At 34.7% G+C, this 24,575-nt stretch overlaps 1 protein-coding gene and 1 pseudogene across 8 annotated transcripts in view; one reads left to right on the forward strand and one right to left on the reverse strand.

The window, feature by feature from the left end:
- FSIP1 (fibrous sheath interacting protein 1) overlaps positions 1–24,575 on the reverse strand; it is a 226,089-nt gene that overhangs the window by 147,215 nt on the left and 54,299 nt on the right. For 5 of the 7 annotated variants that reach the window (XM_079125955.1, XM_079125954.1, XM_079125952.1 and 2 more), the window contains one exon: positions 7,374–7,515. In XM_079125955.1, the coding sequence (XP_078982081.1) occupies positions 7,374–7,515 (142 nt within the window). The remainder of the gene's footprint in view (positions 1–7,373; positions 7,516–24,575) is intronic. The other 2 variants (XM_079125956.1, XM_079125957.1) reach the window with 1 other exon arrangement.
- On the forward strand, positions 19,067–20,365 carry LOC306653102 (archaemetzincin-2-like; annotated as a pseudogene). The gene has a single exon. The product of its transcript is annotated as an archaemetzincin-2-like (transcript).

Here is a 24,575-nt window from a genome sequence, read left to right on the forward strand (position 1 = left end):
TATATTGATGAAGTCTATGTACTTGTCATTTTTATCATCCTACCATAGTATTAATTGGGTTAGTATTATGCAAATTGATTTTATATTCCTTCATTTGAGAGCATTTGTTCCCTGTTTTGTTTGACTTGGTTTTCCTTGGGTGTTATTTCTTTGAAAATATTTCTGAAAGTAAAATTGTATCACTCAACATACAAATAATATGATAACCCCATTATATTTGTTAATCAATTGTTTTTCAAGGGGAAATATCACCCATTTAGAAAACTACCAATAAAGTTCATATATTATTGCCCCACATTCACACCATTCACACTATCACATAATTATGTCACGTTGTTGCTCGTGCTCAGTGACAAGTGTACATAGTGCCTAAAGGTTGTTAAAATATGAATTTTATTTGCTAGTAAGGCTGAACAATATTCCTACTGATAACTCCCTCTTTTTCTAAATATTTAAATACTATTGACTGAGAGATAATAGTAATCTTTTGAATGCATTAATATGCATCATATTTATAAACATTAATTTTTTTGTCTACAAACACAATACATATATATTTCAGAAAGTCAAGAAATACATAATAATGCAAAACACCCATAATCTCAACCTACTTTTCCTTTTAAATAATGTGTATATAAAAATCTAATTTCCTTTCTTTACCTCTCCACCACTCCCCATTCCCATTATTTTTAGGTAATCATTGTTAACCATTTGGTGTATGTTGTTCCAGAATTTTTCTATGACTTTGCTTATAAAAATTAAATCACACTAATCATTGTCTTATGCAACTGGCTCTTTCTCCTTAATATACTATCATAGACATCTTTTCAAGACATATAGACCTAACCTCATTCTTTTGATATTCTCGTGATATTCTGTGCTATGTATATACAAGCTATAAAACTGGGTCAAAGAGGGGCCCAGCACCATATATGTGAGGTACACATGTTACATTTTGTGATGGTTTGGATATAAAATATCCTCCAAAGATGAGTATGTTGAAGACCTGACCCAAGGGCAGCAAAATTCACAGGTGGAGCTTTTTGGAAGTGACTAGACCATGAGGACCCTGACCTCATCTTCTCATCAGTGGATTAATCCACTAATAGCTAAATGGTTTACTGTGAGGCAGTGGACACTGTAGGTGAGAACTGGTTGAAGGAAGTAGAGGTTACTGGGGGTGTGTGCAGGAAAGGTATTTCTTGTCCCCCAGCTCCTTCTCTCTCTGCTTCCTGACTATCATGAGCTAAGCAGTTTTCTTCCACCATGGCCATCCTCCATGATATGCTGCCTCAGGCCCAAAGCAATGGAAAGAGTGAATCATGAACTGAAACCTCTGAAGCCTTGAACCAAAATAAATCTTTCCTCTTCTAGGTTGTTTTTGTTGGGGGTTTGTCACAGTGACAAAAAACTGACTAACATATTTGTTTCAGTTATGAACTCACAGGTAGCATCAATTTTCCTTGCTCTCTTGATCTTCCATTGCATTTACCCAATCTCTCCTAATCCCAGCCTCAGCTCACCAGCCATTATCTCCATTTCTGGAGGACTACTGAGGGCTCTCAGAGAATCATTCAAATCTGGCTTACTAGCTCCAACTTCAACTGGCTATCTTCATTGTTTGCCACTGTATTGTTCTCATACTCACAGGGTCTATTCCAGTCCTTTCCTCCTCTACACTACCCTCTCACCCTCATCAAAAAACTTGCTCTATAATTTACAGAGTAATTTTTCACTTCCTCTTCATCTCTACACTTGCCTTTCTTGGTCCACCCTTCTCTTCTTTCATTCTGAGTTGGAAAAAGGACATCTTAGGTCTTTTCTAGGGATTATCCAACCATTTTCAATTTCACCCTCTACCATGTCCTATTCCTCCTTATTCTAGAAACAAGCTTATGTGAATACCATATTAATGATGTTAATAACCAAAATAATATGTAAATGGCACTTACAATGTTCCAGGAGGCCTATCTTAAGTACTGTGTGTGTGTGTGTGTGTGTGTGTGTGTGTAAATTGAATCTTTATAAAAGCCATAAGATATGAGTATTAATTATAATTATCCTCATTTCATAGATGAGGAAACTGAAGCATAGAGAAATCAGGTGACCTGTGCAAAGTCAAATAGCTAGTAAATACAGAGTTAAGATTCAAACCCAAGCAGTCTGGCTCCACTATATCCCATGTATAAACTATATTCTCTGGTTGGTAAGCAGTAGACTAGTTTCCATATGTAAAAGGCAATCTCACATTTTCCTAAAAAGTGTTACTACACTTCCAAAAGTAACTTTCAATGGAAGACTTAATCTAATTAATACCAAATATTTAGGAAGCATACAAACTGAGCCTTAGGTACTATACTATATGTTATAAATAATATCAATTCTCACAAAAGCAAGAATCACAGATAAAACAACAGAGGTCATCTAGTTCAACAGTCTTGATCTGAAAGTAATAAAATGAAGTGTCTAAGAGACAAAATTATTTATTCAAGGTCACAGAACAGGGTACTGATACAATTGAAACAAAGACTCAGATCTCTAGTTTCACAATCTAAAAAGTACCAGATGTCTATGCCGTACACTGAGTTTTAAAGAATTTGAAGATCATGTAGTACATAATGAATCTATAGACTATTATGAAATACTAAGCAATTAAAACAAAAACATAGATAACAGCCTCTAAAAGTGTTTGATATTAAACACAAAATTATGAAACTAAAATTTATATAGGAGAACCAAACATTTGATCATGAATATCATTGGTCACAACAAATCTACCTTTTAATTAACATATATATAAATATATATATATATATATACACATACATCAAGAAAAGAAAAATAAGTACCAGAAAAGCAGTATAGCAGTTATTCCAAATTAATCATTTCAATTCTATCACCTTCACTTACTAACTGTATAACCTTGAATAAGTTAAGTAACCTCTCTTTGCCTCCACTTTTCCATATATAAAATAATGATAGTAGTATTTATCTCATAGAGTAGTTGTGAAAATTAGACAATTCAATGTTTGAAAAGTACTTAGAATGGTATCTGCCTCAGAGTTGGTATTCAATAATTGTTCTACACTTATATCATTCTTTTCCACTTAGATAACAACCAGCTCATTTTTTCCATGTAAAAATAATTTAATATGTTCGAAGAAGAAGAAAACATTATTTGAAAGTACAAAGTATAAAAATCACTTAAAAATCCAGCAACCAGCTGGGCATAGTGACACACACCGGGTAATCCCAGCAACTCAGGAAGTTGAGGCAGGAGAATCAAGAGTTCAAGGCCAGCCTCAGCAGCATAGTGAGACCCTATCTCCAAAAATAAAGATAAAAAGGGTTGGGGATGTAGCTCAGTGGTAAAGTATCCCTGGGTTCAATCTCTAGTACAAAAAAAAAAAAAATCCAATAACCAGAAATAAGTAATATTAGTATCTGGTGAACTTAATCCATTCCAGTTATCTCTCTTAAGCATAGAAATATTAATACACAAATGGTTTTACAAAAGTGGACTCACATACTATATTTTAACAAATACAGCAAATTAATTTAACCTGAATTTAACAGAATTAAAACAAATATAAAATTGATGAAATTCTCAATTTAAATTTTCCCCCATAAGAGTTTAATTCTAAAAGATTCCTCCTAAAATTAAAGACAATTATGGAAAACACTGAAGCAGTTGGTGTTATTTTTTTTAGCTTCATGTTTTGATTAGAAGTACAGAAGTTCAATATGAAAGATGAAACTAGAAAATTTGAGTTTCTTTACTTCTGTTTATATTATTTCTACATAACAGACAACGAACAACCAACTCCTACTATTTATGATATTCCTATAAGTGTTACCAAACTTCATATTACACAGGAATAACATATAAGGTTTCTTAAAGAACTCAGGTTTTGAGATGAAAACCAAACAATAGTAGAGACACAGTAGAAAAGAACAGATACATGATCAAGGAATATGATAAATGGTCAGTATCTTGTCCTTTGGACTGCTATCACATAATACCATAAATTGGATGACTTATAAACAACAAAAATTTATTTCTTACAGTTCTGGAAACTGGGAAGTCTAAGATCAAGGTTCCAAGAGATTTGGTATCTGATGAGGAACTGTTATCTGGTTCATAGAATAGCACTTTTTCACTCTGTCCTCACATGGTAAAAATGGAGAATACATCCTTTGTGCCTGTTCTATAAGGGCACTAATTCCACTTATGAGATCTTCACCCCTATGACCTAATCATTTCTACTACCATCACCTTAGGGGTTAGAATTTCAACATGAATTATGGAAGCAGGAGGGACACATGCATCTAGATTATAGAAGTCAAAAATCAGGAGAATTAATTATGGAAAATGATACACTTTGCCTTGGATTAGCAGATGTACAGTGAGAGGAAGTACCAACAGTTTTCAAAACCAATCAAACCTCACCTTATCTATTGCATCAGGTTTGCAGTGTCCCATCACCACACCACAACTATAAGACAAGAACTTCTTTACATTTCCTAACAATTCCTACTTCTATTTCTTCACCCTCAACAAACTCGAGGGAAAAAAAAAAATCCCTCAGAAAATATAAAATGAAGTCTCCCTGCAATACATTTATCATGAAATTTCCTATGAAAAGCAAATATAAATGAGCTATAAAGAAAAGAACAAAGAATTTATTCCTATCTGATCCACCACTTGATTCATTAGGTGGCCATTGACCTCCATTAGACTCCTAGTCAGCTGGGAAGAGCAGTTCAGCTGGATATGACCCCTGGACATGATCAACTGGACTCTCAGTCAAGATTGTTGTATACTCTTTGGGGTGCTCTAAGGAGATCAAACCCTAATCAAAACCATTTACTTGATGCTTACACCTATAAAGCAGCATATGAAATGGACTGATAAGAGCAATGAGTGACTGGAAGCAAGAAATTCCACAAATACCAGGTTGTAAGTGGCGAAGAATGAGGAGACAATGGTGAGGGGTGATAAAAATAAAGATCAAAATAAATTTTTTTTAAGTCATGGAACTGTGGCAGGATGTGACCACAAATTAGCCATACTAATTAAAATTTAATGAAGCTTATAGATTACACAAGATGACAGAATTTAGTAGGAATTAGAATTTGGGTACTGCTGGCAATTTTAGCAAGATTAGCCCTGGAAGATAGGATGTAGGTAGAATCATAAGTTCATCTCTGTCATGCTTAATTTTAGGTAAAAATCAAGTATCCAACTAGAAATATCCTATGAGTAGCTGGAAAATCACAATATTATAGAGTGTTTCTAATAGGTTCAGAATATCAACTAGCTTACAATTTAGTTGATTTAAGAACTTTCCTGCAATCACTCTGGAAAGCAGTATGGAGATTCCTTAGAAAACTTGGAATGGAACCACCATTTGACCCAGTTAGACCACCTCTTGGCTTATACTCAAGGACTTAAAATCGCATACTGCAGTCACATCAACATTTATAGCAGTTCAATTCACAATAGCCAAGCTATGGTACAAATCTAGGTGTCTTTAAACAGATGAATGGATAAAGAAAATTATATATATATATATATATTATATATATATATATTATATATATATATACATATATATATATACTGGAATATTACTCAGTCATAAAGAAGAACGAAATTATGGCACTTGTTGGTAAGTGGATGAATATTATGCTACGTGAAATAATCCAGTTCCAAAAAATCACAGGTTGGATATTCTCTCTGATATGTGGATGCTAACCCACAACAAGGGAGGATAGGGAGGGGAAGTATAGCAGTTCATTGGATTAGACAAAGGGGAATGAAGGAAAGGGATGGAGGTAGGAATAGAAAAGAGTAGAATGAATTGGATATAACTTTCCTATGCATATATATGAATATACAACCAGTGTAACTCCATATATCATGTTTAACCACAGGAATAGGATCAAAATTGTAATGGGTTGCATTCCATGCATGTATATGTCAAAATACACCTTACTGTCATGTATATCTAAAAACAACAAATAAAAAAAGAAAAGAAAATTATATCAAGCCAGTCTTAATATTGTCACCACTGAGAATGTTCCCAAGTAGCATTCCTAGAATCAGGATCCCATTTTTCTTCATTTACTTATAATGTCATTCCCTACATTTATTCTATCACTAAGACCTGTTGAGTTTTCTCAAAGTTCTTGAAAATCTCACTGATTTTCAGTTCCCTGTGTTCTTTTATAATTACAACATCCTCCCTTCTGGATCATCACTCTTCCTGTTCATTTGCACACAGCTGTTATATTATCTTTACTAAAAACATTGTCATCATATTGTTCCCTACCTAAGATTCACTGAGAGTCAGAGACAAACATCTTCAAAATGGAGAGATTAAAAAATCAAATACTTGATTAAAAAATGGAGAGATTAAAAAATCAAATACAAATGAAGGAATCCCTTCTCTTTCAAAGAGATACTCCTTGTCCTAATTATCAGTCCCACTTGTACATGCAAACTTTTATGGATATATATATACACACATATATACATATATATGAAATAATCATAGGTCTGTTTAAAATATTTGATTAATGTAAATATTCTGCATAAAATCATGACTATAAAATTATAGATTTAGAACTATTTATCTTTGTTAATATTTAACAAAAGAATTAAATACTTCTCATACATCTTCACAAAAAGGACCTTCATCATTATCTTTGAATCATGAGTATGAAAAAATGCAGTATTCTCAAAATGATTTATAATGTTTTAAAATTAATTAATTATTAATATATTATTAATTATGAACAAAAGTGGGATGTTTAAGCTATAAGTTCAATAAAGGAAGGACTGTATAGAGGGAAAAGAGGGGTGGGGGGGAAGGGAAAAAATAACAGAATGAATCAAACAACATTACCCTATGTAAATTTATGATTACATAAATGGTATGCCATGTACAGAGAAACAACATGTATCCCATTTGTTTACATTAAAAAAAATAAAAAAATAATTTAAAAAAAGAATGGTTTTATGAAGAACTACCAAATTTTTTCATGAAAAATTTACATCATTATTGGACAGAATATTGGAGTATGGATCATTAGTGAGGAAATATTTGACAGTTTTATAATGTTATATAAGTTACTTAAGTATAATACCATTCTAAGTTCTACAAATCATATATTTATCTTTTACTTAAATTCTTAATGACAAATTCACATATGATTTAACACATATGAATGATCATAAAATAGTCAAAGGACACCAATTTAAAAAAGAAAACAACAAAACAAAAAACAGAAAAAATACAGTTCAAAGGAAATTAAAATCTTTTTTTAGTATAATTACTGGTCACAATTAAGCTTTAAATAACAATGACTTACCATGTTTTCTTTGATCTTTCTCAGCTTTTCATCTATCTCTCTCAGTCGATTTTGCTGATCACGTGCCTCTTTGTTCTTCTGCAGAACTATTTCTCCTGGAGTTATTTCTGTACTTTTTTCATCATCAAGGTCATGTTCCTAATTTTTTAAAAAAATGTAATAATTCACAGGTTGGTAATGCACTGCTGTCACAGACCCCTACTAAGCAACTGAGTCTTAAGGGTCAGTTGTGGTTTTTGTTTTTGTTTTTGTTTTTTGTACCAGGGATTGAACCCAGGGGCACTTAACCACTGAGCTAGATCCCAAGTCCTTTTTTTATATTTTATTTGGAGACAGGGTCTCACTAACTTACTTAGGGCCTTGCTAAGTTGCTGAGGCTGGCTTTGAACTCATAACCCTCCTGTTTCATCCTCCCAGTCACTGGGATTATAGGCATGCGCCACCACATCTGGCCAGTTGTGCTTTTTAAACAAATTCCTTCCCTTCAAAACCATACTTATAGTTCTTTAAAATAATCCTATTTGAAAGAGTAAAGGTTCAACTGTACATAAAACAAGTAGGGAAATAAACTCAACTTCTGCAATTACCTGAAAAGCAGAAAGATATAGTGCAGAGGGCATGCCCTCTGGATTCTGGTGCCTGCTCTGATAATTAACAGCTTGAGATCTTAGACTAACTTCAAGTTCATCATAAATAAATAATAAGTTTTAAAACCTGCCCATCTGTATTATTAAAGTTAGGTGTATAATGATTGGAAGAAAACAGGGCTTGGCAACTTTAAGAGTTTAGAATCTTGACTCTACTTTGTTCCTGACTAAGATGATCTCACAGAAATGACTTAACTTTTCTGAGCCTCTGTTTCATCAACTGTAAAATGATAATAACAATGGGATCTAGCCCAAAAGTCATCACATAATAGACATGCAATAAACCAAAGTGCCTGATAAATGTGAGCTATGTCCTTTGAAAAGAATAAGCATTATATAATGAAAGTACTTCATTGATACCAGTAAATATTGGTATTGACAGAATTGCATTTTGCCCAAAGTTGATATTATTTCTAAGCAATAAAAAGGGATATTTTGGGATGGTAAGTTGATCCTATATCTAAACGTAAATTTCCTCTCTTCTCTCCCACAGATCTTCTATTCTGTGTTGCCACAAAGGAAACTAGCATGAATGACATTTTTAAAGTTGCTCAAGCCAGAATCCTACCGCTCCCTCGTTCCTTACACACTGTCGGTCATCAAGAATGCTCGCCATTCTAGTATCCAGCACCTCTATAACAAAGGCACTTGATTTTTTTCTCACTGCCTTAGTTCAGACCTCATCATTCATTTGTAATTTTCAAGCTCCAACATGCTTCAGAATCATCTGCATAGCCTGGAAAATATGCAAAGGCCACCACCAAGAGATTCTGATTCAAAAAGTAAGAGTGAAGAACTGACAACCTGAAGCACAACTATTTGAAAATTTGAGAATCACTGACTTAAGTGGCTGCTTGAGCCTCCTAATTGGTCTCAGTGCTACCAGTTGCCCCATTCACTTCATCCTTTGCAGAAAAGCCATAGAACCAGGTGTAAGGTTTTTCAGTCTGGGCCCTGCCTATCCCCTCAGTCTTAGCTCCCACTGTGTGGATCTCAGATTCAAAATTCACTACTTGTAGTTCTCTGTCACACCATGCCTCCATCCTCCAACACCTTATGGAGACTCCTACTTTTGTGTGTGTGTGTGTGTGTGTGTGTGTGTGGTGCCAGGGATTGAACTCAGGGGCCCTGGACCACTGAACCACAAACCCAATCCTATTTTGTATTTTAATCATAGGGTCTCACTGAGTTGCTTAGCATCTCACTTTTGCTGAGGTTGGCTTTGAACTCTCAATCCTCCTGGCCTCAGTCTCCCAAGCCACTGGGATTACAGGCAAGCACCTGGCCCTCCTGTGTATTTTGAGCCCAGCTCCAGCATATTTACTCCATAAAGTATTCCCTGGCACATCCAGGTAGGACAAATTATTCTCCTAGACATGCCACGTGTTCCTTTATTGCACATACCACACTGTCAATGCCTAGACAGTGACACAACTGACCCTACAACATATTCCAATGCAAGTATTCTAAAGCTATGTAAGCCCTTGCCAATAAAGTATAATTTTGGTTTTTAGAACATTGATCACAACTAATATTTGATTGCACTTACAATGAATGTCAATGAAATTCGCACTGAATAAAAGTCTGATGAGCAAACTATTAAAATAATACATCAATTTTAAGAATTACATTTTTGTTTCAGGTATCACTTCTGGTAGCTCTCAATCTATAGAAGCATCCAGAGACTGAATTATTATCAAGAATATTCTGAAGAATAGATATCGTTTTTAACAAATGGTGCTGGAAAAACTGGAAATCTGTATGTAGAAGAATGAAACTTGCCCCCTATCTCTTACCCTGCACAAAAGTCAACTCAAAGTGGACCAAACCTAGGAATTAGACTAAAAACTTTGCAATTGCTAGGAAAAAAACGTAGGCCCAACACTCCAACAAGCCAGGCAAGGAACCAACTTCCTTAACAAGATTCCTAAAGTACAAGAAATAAAACCAAAAATTAATAAGAGGATGACATTAAATTAAAAGGCTTCTGCACAGCAAAGGAAGTGATTAAGAGCATGAAGAGAGAGCCTAAAGAATGGGAGAAAATCCTTGCTACCTGCTCCTCAGGGTATTAATATACAGTATATATAAAGAACTCAAATGGATTGAACTAGAGAAAATCATGCTAAGTGAAAAAAGCCAGACCCAAAAAGTCAAAATTCAAATGTCCTCTCTGATAAGCAGAAGTTAGTGCAAAATAAGCAATACAGGAGGTGGGACCTGGGAGAAAGAGAGAAAGGAAAAAAGGATGGAAGGAAGGATTCCCTCAAAATAGAATATCAGTGGACTAGATGAAGGGCATTGAGGGGGAAGGAAAAGGGACAGGTTAAGGGAAAAACAGTGGAATGAATCTACTTCCTATGTATACATATGAACATACCACAGTGAATCTCACTATCATGTATATCTACAAGACACTAATTTAAAATACATATATAAGTTAACAACAGATCGGTAAAGTCGAGTGAAGGGAATAGTGGGTGGAAGAAGCAGAGGAAAAGGGGATGTACAGGGGACTGAAGTAGAGCAAACCGTATTCCATGCTCTTATAATTACATCAAAATGAATCCCAATGTTAATGTATAACTAAAAGGAACCAATAAAAAATTCTATATTGCCAAAAACAAAAAACAAAACTGAATATGTGAAGACTGGGAGGTGGGGCTTAGTTGACAGTAAATCCAATATCAATGGCTTCTCACTAAGCTAATGATGCCATAGTGCAAGTTAATAAAGCTACCACAATTAGAAGACTTCCAAAAAAAAGAGAATACTTTTAATAAGGAAATAAAATGTTAAGGAAGAGTCTGGAAAATACGGTGTCAAGGACTCTTTCCCACTCTAACCATCCAGCATTTTATGAACTTCTATGAAGTACGATGCATAATGGTCTAAAAAACATCCACACTGGATTTCATTTTAAAATGGAAATCATTTTTTAAGAAATAAGGACATCATTTTATTGATCTCCAATTATAATTCTTTGGAAATCTTTGGGTAGGCAAAGACAAAACAGACAGAAAAATAAATATAAACATAAACTGGACAACCTATTTCAAAATTTTGCTTATCCAAAGCCATCATTAAAAAAATAGACAAACCACATACTAAGTGCTCCTAATACATGAACCTGACAAATGATTCAAATCCAGAATATCTAAAGAATTTCTACTACTCAATAATAAAAAATAAATAAAATAATTAATTTAAAAGAAATTATACATAGTTCATTAAAAAGATATTTGAATAACAAATAAGCACATGAAAATTTCCTCAATATTACTAGTCATCAGGGAAATGCAAATTAAAACTACAGTTGTCTACATGGCTCAAATGAACAACTTTGTTGACACCAAATATTAGCAAGGTATAGAACAAGTAAAACGTTCACATGTTGGTGGTCGTGGTACCACTTTGAAAAACTGGCAGTTCCTTAAAAAGTTGAATGTTTATATAGTTGATGTACCAGTATGTACATCAACAATAAATTAATTTTTGAATAACTATGCATAAATGTAGAAAGATCAGTGGAGTAGAGGAAAGGGAGCAGGGGGTGGGGGAGGGAAGAGGAGGTGCTGAGGACTGAATTAGAACAAGATATATTTCATGCTTTTATAATTATGTCAAAATGGGTACTACTGTCATGTATAACTAAAAATAACAAATAAAAAATTTTTAAAAACTTGAACATCTATCCTGTAATCTAGAAATTCCCCTTCTATGAATTTATCAAAGAGAAATTAAAATATATAGCATTCATACATTGTACATGAATGCTCACACATCCATAAACTAAAAACAGCACAGATGTCCCTCAATAGCAGTATGACAAACTACGGATAGCACCTAGCACGGGGCACTATTAGTCTTTCTCCCTGACCTCTGTCTTCTTCAGTTTAAGTCAAGGTCAAAGGAGAAGTGTTAGAAGATTGGAAGGCAAGAAGTGAGAGAACTTCAGGTATTTTCCCCTTCTTCTTTCCGGTTTGGCACCACAATTTTAGTAGTGATGTATCCCTGAGGTGTCATACTTTTCTTAGAGGCACCTGAATATTTATGCTCAAAGACTACAGAGGCCACTCAATGCAGGATGCAGAACAGGAAATGCAGCATAAAAGTATAAGGTATTCCTTTCCAATGGGAGTGATCCTCGCAGTCCATGTCATAACATGTCTCTTATAAAGGTGCAAGAGACAAGGAAGTCACCCTGTCTTAAAATCCCTCACATCTCACAGGAATTCTCATCTCCTGAAATGACCCTTTAGGCACAGAGTTCAGGGACCCATCAAAGGACATGCCCAGAGACAAAGATTACAGGATTTAGGGAAGCATAAATATGGCTTCCCCCATTAAGACTTTATAACTCTCCCAACCCAAGGAATCCTCACTAACATAAGCAAAATTGACTTCTAACCTAGTTGGGATTTCAATGTTTATCAGGCTGTCAGGAAAACAAAGTTGGGAAATTAACTATAATTCAAAATATCATGGTAAAGGGAGGAAGGGTTAATTAACCCTTTGCCAACTCCTTCTATTGCTGTAACTGAGGTTCCCTGTGCTCCTTTCACACTTTTTCTTCCCCGTCCACTGTTGCTTAGTCTCTCTGGGTGGGTCAACAACCCCTGTTAATTCCTTTAAATCTACAAATAGTCTTTTCAGTCAATTTTATCTTTAAAAACAAAGCTTTCTGTTTCTTGTCTAGAATTCAAATTGGGATACTACTTGAAGAGGGAAAGATATGTTTGTATAGAAATAAACTGGAAGGAAATTTTTTTTGGAAGGAAATTTAACAGTGATAAACTTGATGGTAAAACTCTTGATTATTTTATCTTATTTTTCTTATGCTTTTCTGTGGTTTTTTAATTTTCTCCATGTGTCAGTTTCAGAAGCACAAAAGTAATTTTTTATTTTTAAGACCACAAAAAGATGAACAAGGATACTCTTATTCTGCTCTGAAAAAGTGATTCTACCATGTTGAAAATATATAGGCATTAAGTTCTAGTTCTGGTAGAATAATTAGCTGTGAACTTTTGAGGAAGTCACTCCTCTTTCCAGTCTCAATTTCTATTAAGAAAGTTTATTCTATGTCCAATAGTTTGTAAGTCTGTAATTCTCTACAATTAAATGCAAATGATATGTAAATCTTTTCCTTAGTCTCTTAACAGCACAACATATAGTTGAAATATTTGAAGAAAATCATGTAATGAAAGCAGAGGCCAAAAGGAAGAAAAGGTATTCACCAATGCTGGTGCCAGGTTTTCTTACAACAAAGTGTTACCCAGTTGTGCCATTTTCATGATCATCAAGAAATATCTTAACTTCCTACAGTAGAAATACTTCAGTAGATTCTCCAGCCAACATATTGTTCCTGTGATTCTAGATCAGACAGGAATGATTTTATGGAGAATTCAGCAAAAGCTCTCCCTGATACACACAGAACATCTAAGGGAGTCAGAAGAAGAGGATTATCCCTGAGGAGAACTGATATTTGTTGACTTGACTAATTGATTGCCAAGGGATTCTGAGTTCATCCTTAGAAAAATATCTGTGGTGTTGACTGAGCCAACAGGGGTCTTTGAAGCTAAATAAATTAATTTTCAAAAGTCAAATACAGAGGAAAGTACTCATAGCTTCCTAAGTTATCTGATATGCAAATAAAGCATGTATTAAGGATCACAAACCTGTCTGGATAAAGTCAGCTTCTCCTGTATTTGCAGACTAACAGCATACTGCTATCTCCTCTAATCTGATGGGTCATTTGCCTGGTCATATCAAAAATAGGGGGAAAATCTTTCAAAAAGATTGTTTTTATCATTTTGGCATATAGTCATGAAGTGAAAGACACCTTGACTGCATCAGAGGATTAACAGAAAAACAAAGATAAGTAAACTTCAAAAAATCTGCAAAATATAGGTGCAAAAGTCATTCCAAGATTTAACAGAGAATGATTGACAGGTTGACATTGGAGATAAAGACCCCTAAAGTAACTTCACATTCATTCCTCAATCCCAAACCCATATTCCTGTGGCATGCTTCTGTAGCTTGGGAGAATAAGCAGATGGCCTTTACCTGTGACCAGCACTTGAAAATTCCTAGATTCCTGCTCTTAATCACTGTATTAGATAAATAGGTAGTTAAATGGACTCTGTGGCCATTATTGGAACTGTGCAAACCCCTAGAGTCAGCAAAATAACATTTTTCAGGATTGCATGTCAAACAATATTCCATATTTTCTCAATTTGAGCTAATGTTGACACAAAAGACCAAAAAAAGTTAACTGTTGCTGTCGGCAATAACACCTTGGCCAGAAAAGAGATAAATACAACTCCAATTTTTCTCAATCAAATGTGTATTAATTTCTTGTTGGTTTCACCAAATTGTGTAAAATGGTATCGGTATACTAAGAACAAGAAAATAAATCAAATTATGGAAGACATTTATATTCAATTAAATTCACTGGTTTAAGAAATACCTTTTGCATTGGGCGCAGTGGCACATGCCTATAATCCCAGCAGCTCTGGAGGCTGAGGCAGGAAGGATCAAGAGTTCAAAGCCAGCCTCACCAAAAGTGAGGCATAAGCAACTCAGAGAGACCCTGTCTCTAAATAAAATACCAAACAGGACTAGGAAAGTGGCTCAGTGGTCAAGTTCCCCTAAGTTCACTCCCCACTACCCTAAATAAATAAATAAATATAAAAATAAAAAAATTTTTTTAAAGAAATTCCTTTTGACAATGAGAGCCATTTCTGAAGACCCTCCTCCAACTAGAAAAAAAAAAATCTAACCATGAGCTAGAATCCTAGATTTAGTAAGACTGATTGTCTGAGAGATGAATAAACTACACTTTTTGACAAGAGCCAAATGAAATAGAACTTATTATTGAATCCAGTTGCTAAGGATTTAAGAAACTTAATGCTTACGTAACTCCTATATCTTCGATTTTTCTGGAGAAAGGTGAAATCCAATATATCTACAAATAATAAAAACTAAATCGTGAACATCACTCAAGTCTATGGTGGGATTTACAAGACAAAGAACTGATTTGTTAGAGAGTTAAGAGATGAATACAGAAAGGTATGCACAGTTAAACCACAGATCTTACGGGGAAAAAAATGCTTCAATTAGTTCTCTTTTGCTAAGATAAAACAAAAATAAAAAGCAGATGTAAAAACTGCAACCACATGATATTATTAACATTACAGCAATAGCAGTAATATATCATTCTTTCTTTTAAATGTGATCACATGCTTTGTTTTATGCAAAGGAAATCAGATATGTAAGAGCCAAATCCAGCTTTTAAGATGTTGCCATAAAGTTAAGCACCAGCCTAGACCATCTATATAAGAACATCATAAGAAAGTTCATAAGGAAAAGGAGATTTCTTATCTGCCCCTTTCACAATGACCAACACTTCCTTAATTTCTGAGCCACATTTCTAGAGTCCCTCAAATCCCCTGACTTAGCTATGTTTATCATCTTAGGTTTATGTGTCCACCAATTTAGCACACATAGTTACCACACACAGATAATTCAGAAAGTCTGTGTGTTCCAACTTGTTAAGTAAACTGTTTTCTTGACAACCCAATATCAAATGGTGGGTACTACTGCAAAGTAAAGAATTTGAACCAATGCAGTAGCCCATGCCTGTAATCCCAGAGACTTGGGAGGATGAGGCAAGAGGACTACAAGTTCAAGGTCAGCCTCAGAAATTTAGCAAGACTCTCAAAGTAAAAAAACAAAAAGGGCTGGGGATATAGTTAAGTGATAAAGCACCCCTGGTTCAATCCCCAATACTGGGGGAAAAAAATGCAGAGAATTTGTGGCCCACAGAAAGTCATGGTTGCTATTCAACTGAATCCAGTACAGTAGTTGCCAAGTAAAGACTAACATCTAATGTTACTATGTTTTCTTCTTTTCAAGAGAAACTAGAAATTTGGATTTTTATATGAATTTGCCTAATTTTTAAATGTGGGCTAAAAATATTTGTGAACACTTTGTGGGCTTTAGCCATCTATGAGTTTCATTTGTCCCGCAAGCCACCAGTCTTGAAGCTCTCACTGTATGAACGCAATCTTCTGTGTCTCCGACCTCTTCTCCCTCCTGCTCTAGGTCCTCTTTCTAGCCCTGTCCCACTCTTACAAAAACAGACTTTCTTGATATTTGTTATGATTTTTCTCACTACTCTGAATCACCAACCACTTTGCTTGCAGCCTTCTACACCACTGGCCTATGTCTTATACCACAGTATCCTATGTACATTCAGTATATCCCATAAGGAAACAAGTTCTTTAAATCACTTATCACAACAATATTTTTGGAGGGGTACCAGGGATTGGAACAATAATAATTTAATTGATTGAATTCTGTCTCATATATTGTGCTGTTTTATATATATGCATATATAAATTACATATATATTACACATATGTACTAATCCAGCTACTCTTCACAAGAACCCTATTATCACCATTTTATAAATGAGGAAAAAAAAAGATTTAAAGAGATTCTCATTAATGCCCAAGTTCACAGAAGTAGTAATTGGTAGAGTTGAACCTTCAAGTAAGGTTTTTGTACTCCAAAGTATTATATTTGCCTGACATATGTTTAAGCTCCCTATAATTTCTTGCATTCCACTAGCACTTGATTACTATTTGATGAACTGTTTAAAAACAGAAATCTATATTCCACTTAAAAGACATACTGAAGGAGCGTAAAGAAAAATTAGTGATGAATAAATGGTTTTCAGAAGGGTTAAAATAAAAATGGAGTGAATATATAGTATGAGTATTTGGGTTCAGCAATATATTGGAGTCTATTCATCAACTACATAGATACACAAGGTTTATCCATGGTAATTTCCAGTGTACTTATTCTGAAAGTATTCTAATACAAAAATAATATCCATAAAATAATTTGCCAGGTTAGCATTTATGCCTTGAAAATTCAATGTGCAATGCTGGTTTTAGTTAGAAATGAGGAAATGCCAAGAGGAAATTGAACTAAAGCTCAAAAGATATTCTTTTTTGCATGCAAGAAGCATCAATTACTTCTTTTCAACAACTATGATATTACATTTCTATTTCTTCATCCAATGGGAATTCCAAAATGCAATTTTCTCTTTGTAAATGTAAGTTGCTTCACATAAAAATACATAATATCAGTATGTAACAACAAAGTAATACACTGATTTTCCCTTTCATGTTTTTCAAATATTTTATCTGAACCATAAATGTGAACTCTGAAAATATAATGTAGATAATAATAATGGAATCTGACAATATTCATGCTTTATTTGAAGTTCTAATGGCTGACCATATCTCTAAATTCTCAGTCTCTCTTTCAAGAATAATATTTGACAGCCATGAAACAGACATTTTCTATCTTTAAGACCATTATTTAACTTTGAGATCTCAGCTATCGTTGAAATCTAACAACAACAAAAAATCAGCTGAAACATGAAAAGAACAAAGAATATCTCTGAACAATTTTATCACCCCATCTTGATTTTCTCTTTTTGAAAAATGGAATCCAGTAACATAAATAAACTAGCATAACTCATGTAAAGTTTTGCGGTACATTTGGGTGGGGACAAAGATTCTAATTCTGTTTTACATGAACTCTTAACCCAATCCAGACACTACTGGTGGGAACACTTACAACCACTCCTGCTCTCTCAGGGTCACGAGCCATGGCGCCTGACCCTTAAAAACACAACTTAAGGAAGCAGAGATGGCTTCACAAAGGTACTACCAGCCAACAGACTGTTTCTTTGGAATATCTTGACTCTGTTACTTTTCCCTAAGGTAGTTTCAACTGGCCTAAAGCCAGAATCTTAACTTTCAACATAGCTGACAGAAAGAACACACTATAAATCAGAATTATTACCTACAGATTACTGATATTTCATCTATGATTGTACAAAAAGTGATTTGGTGAAACCAAATCTGAACTAATTCTCAGTTTCTCTTCTACAAAAAGGGACAATGAATAACAAAAAAAATGGGACATTTTTCTCTCCAGATTACCACCCAACCCCAAACTAGATGAAGTACTTAAACATGATGAAGGGGAGAGGAAAGAATTTTACTTTTCCAAGCACTGCTATTCTACAACTTCTACTAGTTTTGTAAATGAATATTTGAGGGAATTATGCAGAGAAGAAACACATTCATTTCAAAACCATCACAGGAGGGAAATTCAAGATGCCAGATTAGAGGAAGGCTGAATTCCTAGTTGTTCCATGACTTGGGATTCAAGCAGCAGGAGTACTGTTTCTCAGTGAGGTAGGTGAAAGAGGGATTTCACTAAAATTCATTATTAGACAGTCAGACTGTCTTAAAGACTCAGAAATTTGGATACATTGAACAAAGAAGAACGAGTACATTGGAACTAGCTAATTGTGGCAGTAGCAGTGGCAGCTACACTGGTTTACTACAGAGGGGAAGAGATAACAGAGAGAAACACAATGAAGAGATTTGGTGAGGAAAACCAGAGTTCAGAAAAGCATCCTGAACTCAACTGATCAAGAGGCTGCACTACGAACTGGTGTTTGAAAAGTTCTCTCTGTTTCTCAATCAGCCTTGGAGAGCTGAGGCTGCAGCCATCTTGAGGTGGCCATGCTGCAACTCAACTGCTGCGGCACCTGGGAGATCACAGTAAACACTGCCAGACTGACCCAGCAAGTGTCTACTGTACAGCCTAGGGTGTATCTAGCAGAACATGAGTGAAACCAGTACAGACAAGATTGTACCTAAAAGGATACCCTGGGCCTTGGGAGGTGGGCAGGCAGCAGCTAGGACTGTCAGGGGTGAAGGCACCTTTCACAGCACCTTCCAGACATGCCTGTCCTTGTAACATAAAAACTTCAATGGGAGCCTTCCTTTATAAAGGGAAGAATGAAAGCTGTACATACGAACATGATGTGAATGGATTAGACCTGTCACTATGCAAGTATTATATCACTTTGAATAGACATTATAAATGGCTCTCATCTCTAAGAACCCAGGACTTGTGTCACAGTATGAGAAATTAGATACTAGGGAATAGCAATTATTGAATGAAGCCTTCCATCCAACCAGTGATCTCTTTGGACCTGTCACTTTGCATTCACAATCAAATTAGATCAACTGCCACTCTGAGGCTCCCCAAAGACTTTGAATAGTTTCTCAGTAATCCCTACAGAAATATACCCTCTCTCCAGAGAAGTGCAGTATTTATATACTGTCCATTGGATCTCTAGGTAACACCAGAGTTATCAGCAAAGAATATATTAAATGGATCAAGGGCTACTGTGAAGCATTTTTCTATGGCTTGACTGTAAAACTCCTAGAACCAGTTTCCGTTTCCGTTCTTTTAGAGTGAATGAGCACACATACATTTTACAAATTCATGCAGGGCATATCCTGAAGTTCTTAAAAAAGAAGAAAACTGAAGATGTCTTCTGTGTTGTGAGAGTAACAGTGATTGATCTTCACCCAAGAGACTCCTGGAATTTTGTCTTTGGACAGGCTTCTTTGATAGATGGTGTGGAGATCATCAGCTTGGCTAGATATGGCAGTGATTTCTATAGCTCACACTATGAAGGCACAGTGAAGAAGTTCCAGAAAAAATCTTCCAATGACTATTCCATTTTTGATAACTACTTTATTCCTGAAAAACTATTGTTTTGCTGCTACAATTCTGTAAGACTTTAACCCATGAGATTGGACAAATATTTGGACTGTGATACTGCCAGTGGCTCACATGCCTAATGCAAGGCTCCAACCACTTGGAGGAAGCTGACCATCGTCTTCTAAACATTTGCCCTATCTGTCTACGCAAGCTGCAGTGTGTCATTGGCTTCAATATTGCAGAAAGATACAAAGCACTGGTAAGGTGGATTGATGATGTATCTGCTGACACACCAAGAGCAACTCCGAAACATAGTCGTGAAAATAATGTGAATTTACTGAAACCTGTGGAAGCCTTTAAGGAATGGAAAGAGTGGATACTAAAATGCCCTGTTGTTCTCAAAAAATAAGTACCTTCAGATAGGAGTAATTAAAATAAATATTTGCACAGTATGCTCTAAAAAAAAAAAAAAAAAAGGATACCCTGCACCAAACACAAACACAAGAAAAAGTAGTCCCAAATCTTCATCATGTCAGCTTAGGACCAGATTTCCTTAACAAGACTACCAAAGTACAAGAAATGAAAGCAAGAATCAATAAATGGGATGGATTCAAATTAAAAAACTTTTCCTCAGCAAAGGAAACAATCAATAATGTGAAAAGAGAGCCTACAGAGTGGGAAAAAATCTTTTCCACATGCACTTCAGATAGAGCACTAATCTCCAAAATTTATAAAGAACTCAAAAAACTTTACACAAAAACATACAAAGAATCCAATCAATAAATGAGCTAAGGAAATGAGCAGACACTTCACAGAAGAAGATATACAACCAATCAACAAATATATGAAAAAAATGTTCAACATCTCTAGTAACTACAGAAATGCAAATGAAAACTACCCTGAGATTTCATCTCACTCCAAATTACTATGACTATCACCAAGAATACAAGCAACAACAGGTGTTGGTGAGGATGTGGAGAAAAAGGTATACTCATACATTGCTAGTGGGACTGCAAATTGGTGCAACCCCTCTGGAAAGCAGTATGGAGATTCCTCAGAAAACTTGGAATGGAACCACCATTTGACCCACTCCTCAGTCAATACCCAAAGGACTTAAAATCAGCATAATACAATGATGCAGCCAATCAATGTTTATATCAGCTCAATTCACAATAGTCAAATTGTGGAACCAACCTAGATGTCCTTCAATAAATGAATGGATAAACTGCAGTATATATACACAATGGACTACTACTCAGCCATAAAGAAGAATAAAATTATGGCATTTGTAGATAAATGGATGGAACTAGAGAATATCATGCTAAGTGAAATAAGCTAATCCAAAAAAACCAAAGGCCAAATGTTTTCTCTGATAAGTGGATGCTGATGCATAACAGGGAGCAGGGGGGAAGGGAAAAATGGAGGAACTTTGGATTATGTCGAGGGAAATCAGTGGGGGGGAAGAGACAGGGGAAAGGAAAGATGGTGAAATGAGACAAACATCATTACCCTATGTACATGTAGATTACACGAATGGTGTGACTCTACATTATGTACAACCAAAGAAATAAAAAGTTGTACTCCATTTGTTTACAATGAATCAGAAAGCATTCTGCTGGCATGTATAACTAAATAGAACAAATAATAAAATAAAGAAAGACTCAAATAGAAGTCTTGGCAATGAAAGACATAATAAATCAAATAAAATGTTCAGTTGGAAGTCCTTCTGATACAGTAGATAATGCTGAAGACAGGATCTCAGAGCTTGAAGTCAAATTGACCAGCTTTGAACATTGACAGTATTAAAAAAAAGAAACTAAGTAACAATTATTAGAATATATAAGAATTCTGGGAAAACATTAAGAAACCAAATTTAAGAACCACTGGAATTTAGGAGATGCAGGATATGAGATGCAGGATAATGGGATGGATAACCTCTTCAGGGAAATAATAACAGAAAATTTTCCAAACCTTGAGAATGAGAAGAACATTCAGATATAGGAGGCATTCAGAACCCCAAATAGACAAGATAAAAAAAAAGAAACCTCTCCACAACATATCATAATTAAAATGCCTGACATACAGAACAAGGAGATAATTTTAAAAGCCTCGAGAGGAAAAAGTCAGGTCATATTTAGAGGCAAACTGAACAGAATCACTTCTAATTTCTCAGCATAATTCTAAAAGCCAGGAGGGTTTGGAATGATGTGATCCAAGTCCTGAAAGAAAAAAAAACTATCAACCAAGATTGCTATATCTAGCAAAGCTATCCTTCAGAATCAAAGCAGAAATAAAAACCTTCTAAGATAAGCAGAAACTGAAAGAATTCATGGCTACTCAACAAGTCCTGTTTACTTAAAGAAATACTCCACAGAAGAAATTGAAAACAAACCCTAGAATGAACAAATAAATGTTCAAGTGAACAAATCTCATTTGAATGGTAACCAAGCAAATGAGAAACCTGACCAAACTAAACATTATAAAAAAACAAAATGGCAGTAATTAATAAACATCTCTATATAATAACATTGAATGTATTTGATTTTCCATTTCATTCTTTAGGTTTGGGAAATTTTCTGATATTATTTCATTGAATAGGTTGTTCATTCCTTTTGTTTGTATCTCTGTGCCTTCCTCAATCCCAATAATTCTTAAATTTGGTCTTTTCATGATGTCCCATAGTTCTTGGAGATTCTGTTCATGATTTCTTAGCATCTTCTCTGTTTGGGCAACTTATTTTCAAGATTAAATATTTTGTCTTCATTGTCTGAGGTTCTGTCTTCCAAGTGGTCTAGTCTGTTGGTGATGCTTTCCATTGAGTTTTTTATTTGGTATATTGTCTCCTTCATTTCAAGGATTTCCATTTGGTTTTTTTTGAGAATCTCTATCTCTTTGTTGAAATGATCTTTTGCTTCCTGCAGGTGCTCTTTCAGCTTATGGGTATTATCATTCATTGCCTGCATTTGCTCTCTTATCTCATCCTTTGCTTCGCGAATCATCTTAATCATGTATAATCTGAAGTCCTTTTCTGACATTTCTTCTAACATACTGTCATTGATTCTATTACTATAGAATCTAGATTTGTTTGGATCATTTTCTTCCCTTGTTTTTCATGTTGTACATGTATCTTCCCCTCTAGCAGTGCAGATCTGGGGTATTGCAGATTTTCCCCTATAGGCTTATAGTGGCCCTATAGTTTCCAAAACCCTTTCTCAAAGGGGAGATCAATATTAGCAGTGCCCAAATCAGACACTATGCAATCCTAGACCAAATAGCCCCTATGGGGACAATAACGAAATTGTCATAATAAACAAAATGAGTTCAAATATTATCTTCAGTAAAACAAACAGGTTTGCAATAAGGTCTGCAGTTTCTAATGGAGGACAAAGAGGATGCAGAGGGATGTAGAATGTGGCTGTTAATGGGATAAGAAAAGAATATACAGAAGTTCTAGAAAATAGAAAGGGTGAGAGTATAATCAAAAGAAATCAGATGTTAGCATGCAAAAAAGGGAGAAAGAGACTCTGAGGGAACAGGTAAACAAAAGGAAAACAAAGCAAGAAAAGTAAAGAAATAAAAACTTAAATTTGTTTAAAAAGGAGAAAAAAGAAAATCTACTGTATAACAGTCATATACTAATGAAACCTCCAACATTGAATGTAAATGACCTCAACTCTCCACTTCAAAGTCATAGGCTGGAAGAAGGGATTAAAAAATAAGAGCCAACTATATGTTGTTTATAAGAAATTCACCTTACAGGCAAAGACAGACACAAGCTGAAAGTGATATAATTCATTGCATCTCACAAGCTCAAAATGGAATGAAATTAAAAATCAACACAACAAAACCCTACAGAAACTATATAAACACATGTACATTAAACAACACACTTTTGAATGGGTGATAGAAGAAATCAAGGGAGAAACTAAAAAAATTATGATAATGGTGATACAACATTCCAAAACCTCTGGGACACCATGAAGGAAGTATTAAGAAGAAAGTTTATACCTATGAGTACCTACATAAAAAAATCAGAAAGATCCCAAATGAATAACCTAATGATGCACTCTCAAGGCCCTTGCAAAGAACAAATCAATTCCAAAACCAGTAGAAGGAAGGACATAATTAATATCAAAATCAAAATTAATGAAACAGAATAAAAAAATACAAAGGATCAATGAAAAATTGTTGGTTCCTTGAAAAGATAAACAAGATTAAAAAGCACTTAGCCAAACTAATCAAAAGGAAAAAAAGACCCAAATTAATACAATTAGAGATGAAAAAGGAGAAATAATCACAGACATCACAGAAATCCAGTGGGTCATTAGGGACTATTTTGAAAACTTATACTCCAATAAATTGGAAAACTTAGAAGAAATGAACACATTTCTGGACACATATGATATGCCAAATTGAATCAAAGGGTCACAGAAAACCTAAGAAGACCAATAACTTGAAATGAGATAGAAGCAGTAGTGAAAAGTCTTCCAACAAAGGAAAGCCCTGGATCAGAAGATTCTCAACTGAATTCTACCAGACCTTTAAAGAACTAATGCCAATACTCCTCAAATTATTCCATTAAATAGAAAGGATGAACCACTTCCAAAATCATTCTATGAACCAGTATCACACTCATACCAGATAAGGACACATCAAGGATAGAAAACTACACACCAATATCTCTGATGAACTTAGATGCAAAAATGCTTAATAAGATATCATCAGCAAATCATGTCCAACAGCATATTAAAAAGATTATACATCACAACCAAAATAGTTTTATTCCAGAGATTGAAGGATGGTTTAACATACACGAATTAATAAGTGTAATTCATCAAATAAACACAATTGAGGACAAAAATCACTCAGTAATCTCAATTGATGAAGAGGTCTTTGACAAAATTCAGCACCCATTCATGATAGAAACACAGAAGAAACTAGAAA

The sequence above is a fragment of the Sciurus vulgaris genome, assembly GCF_902686455.1.
Source record: "Sciurus vulgaris genome assembly, chromosome: 2".
NCBI classification, from domain to species: Eukaryota; Metazoa; Chordata; class Mammalia; order Rodentia; family Sciuridae; genus Sciurus; species Sciurus vulgaris.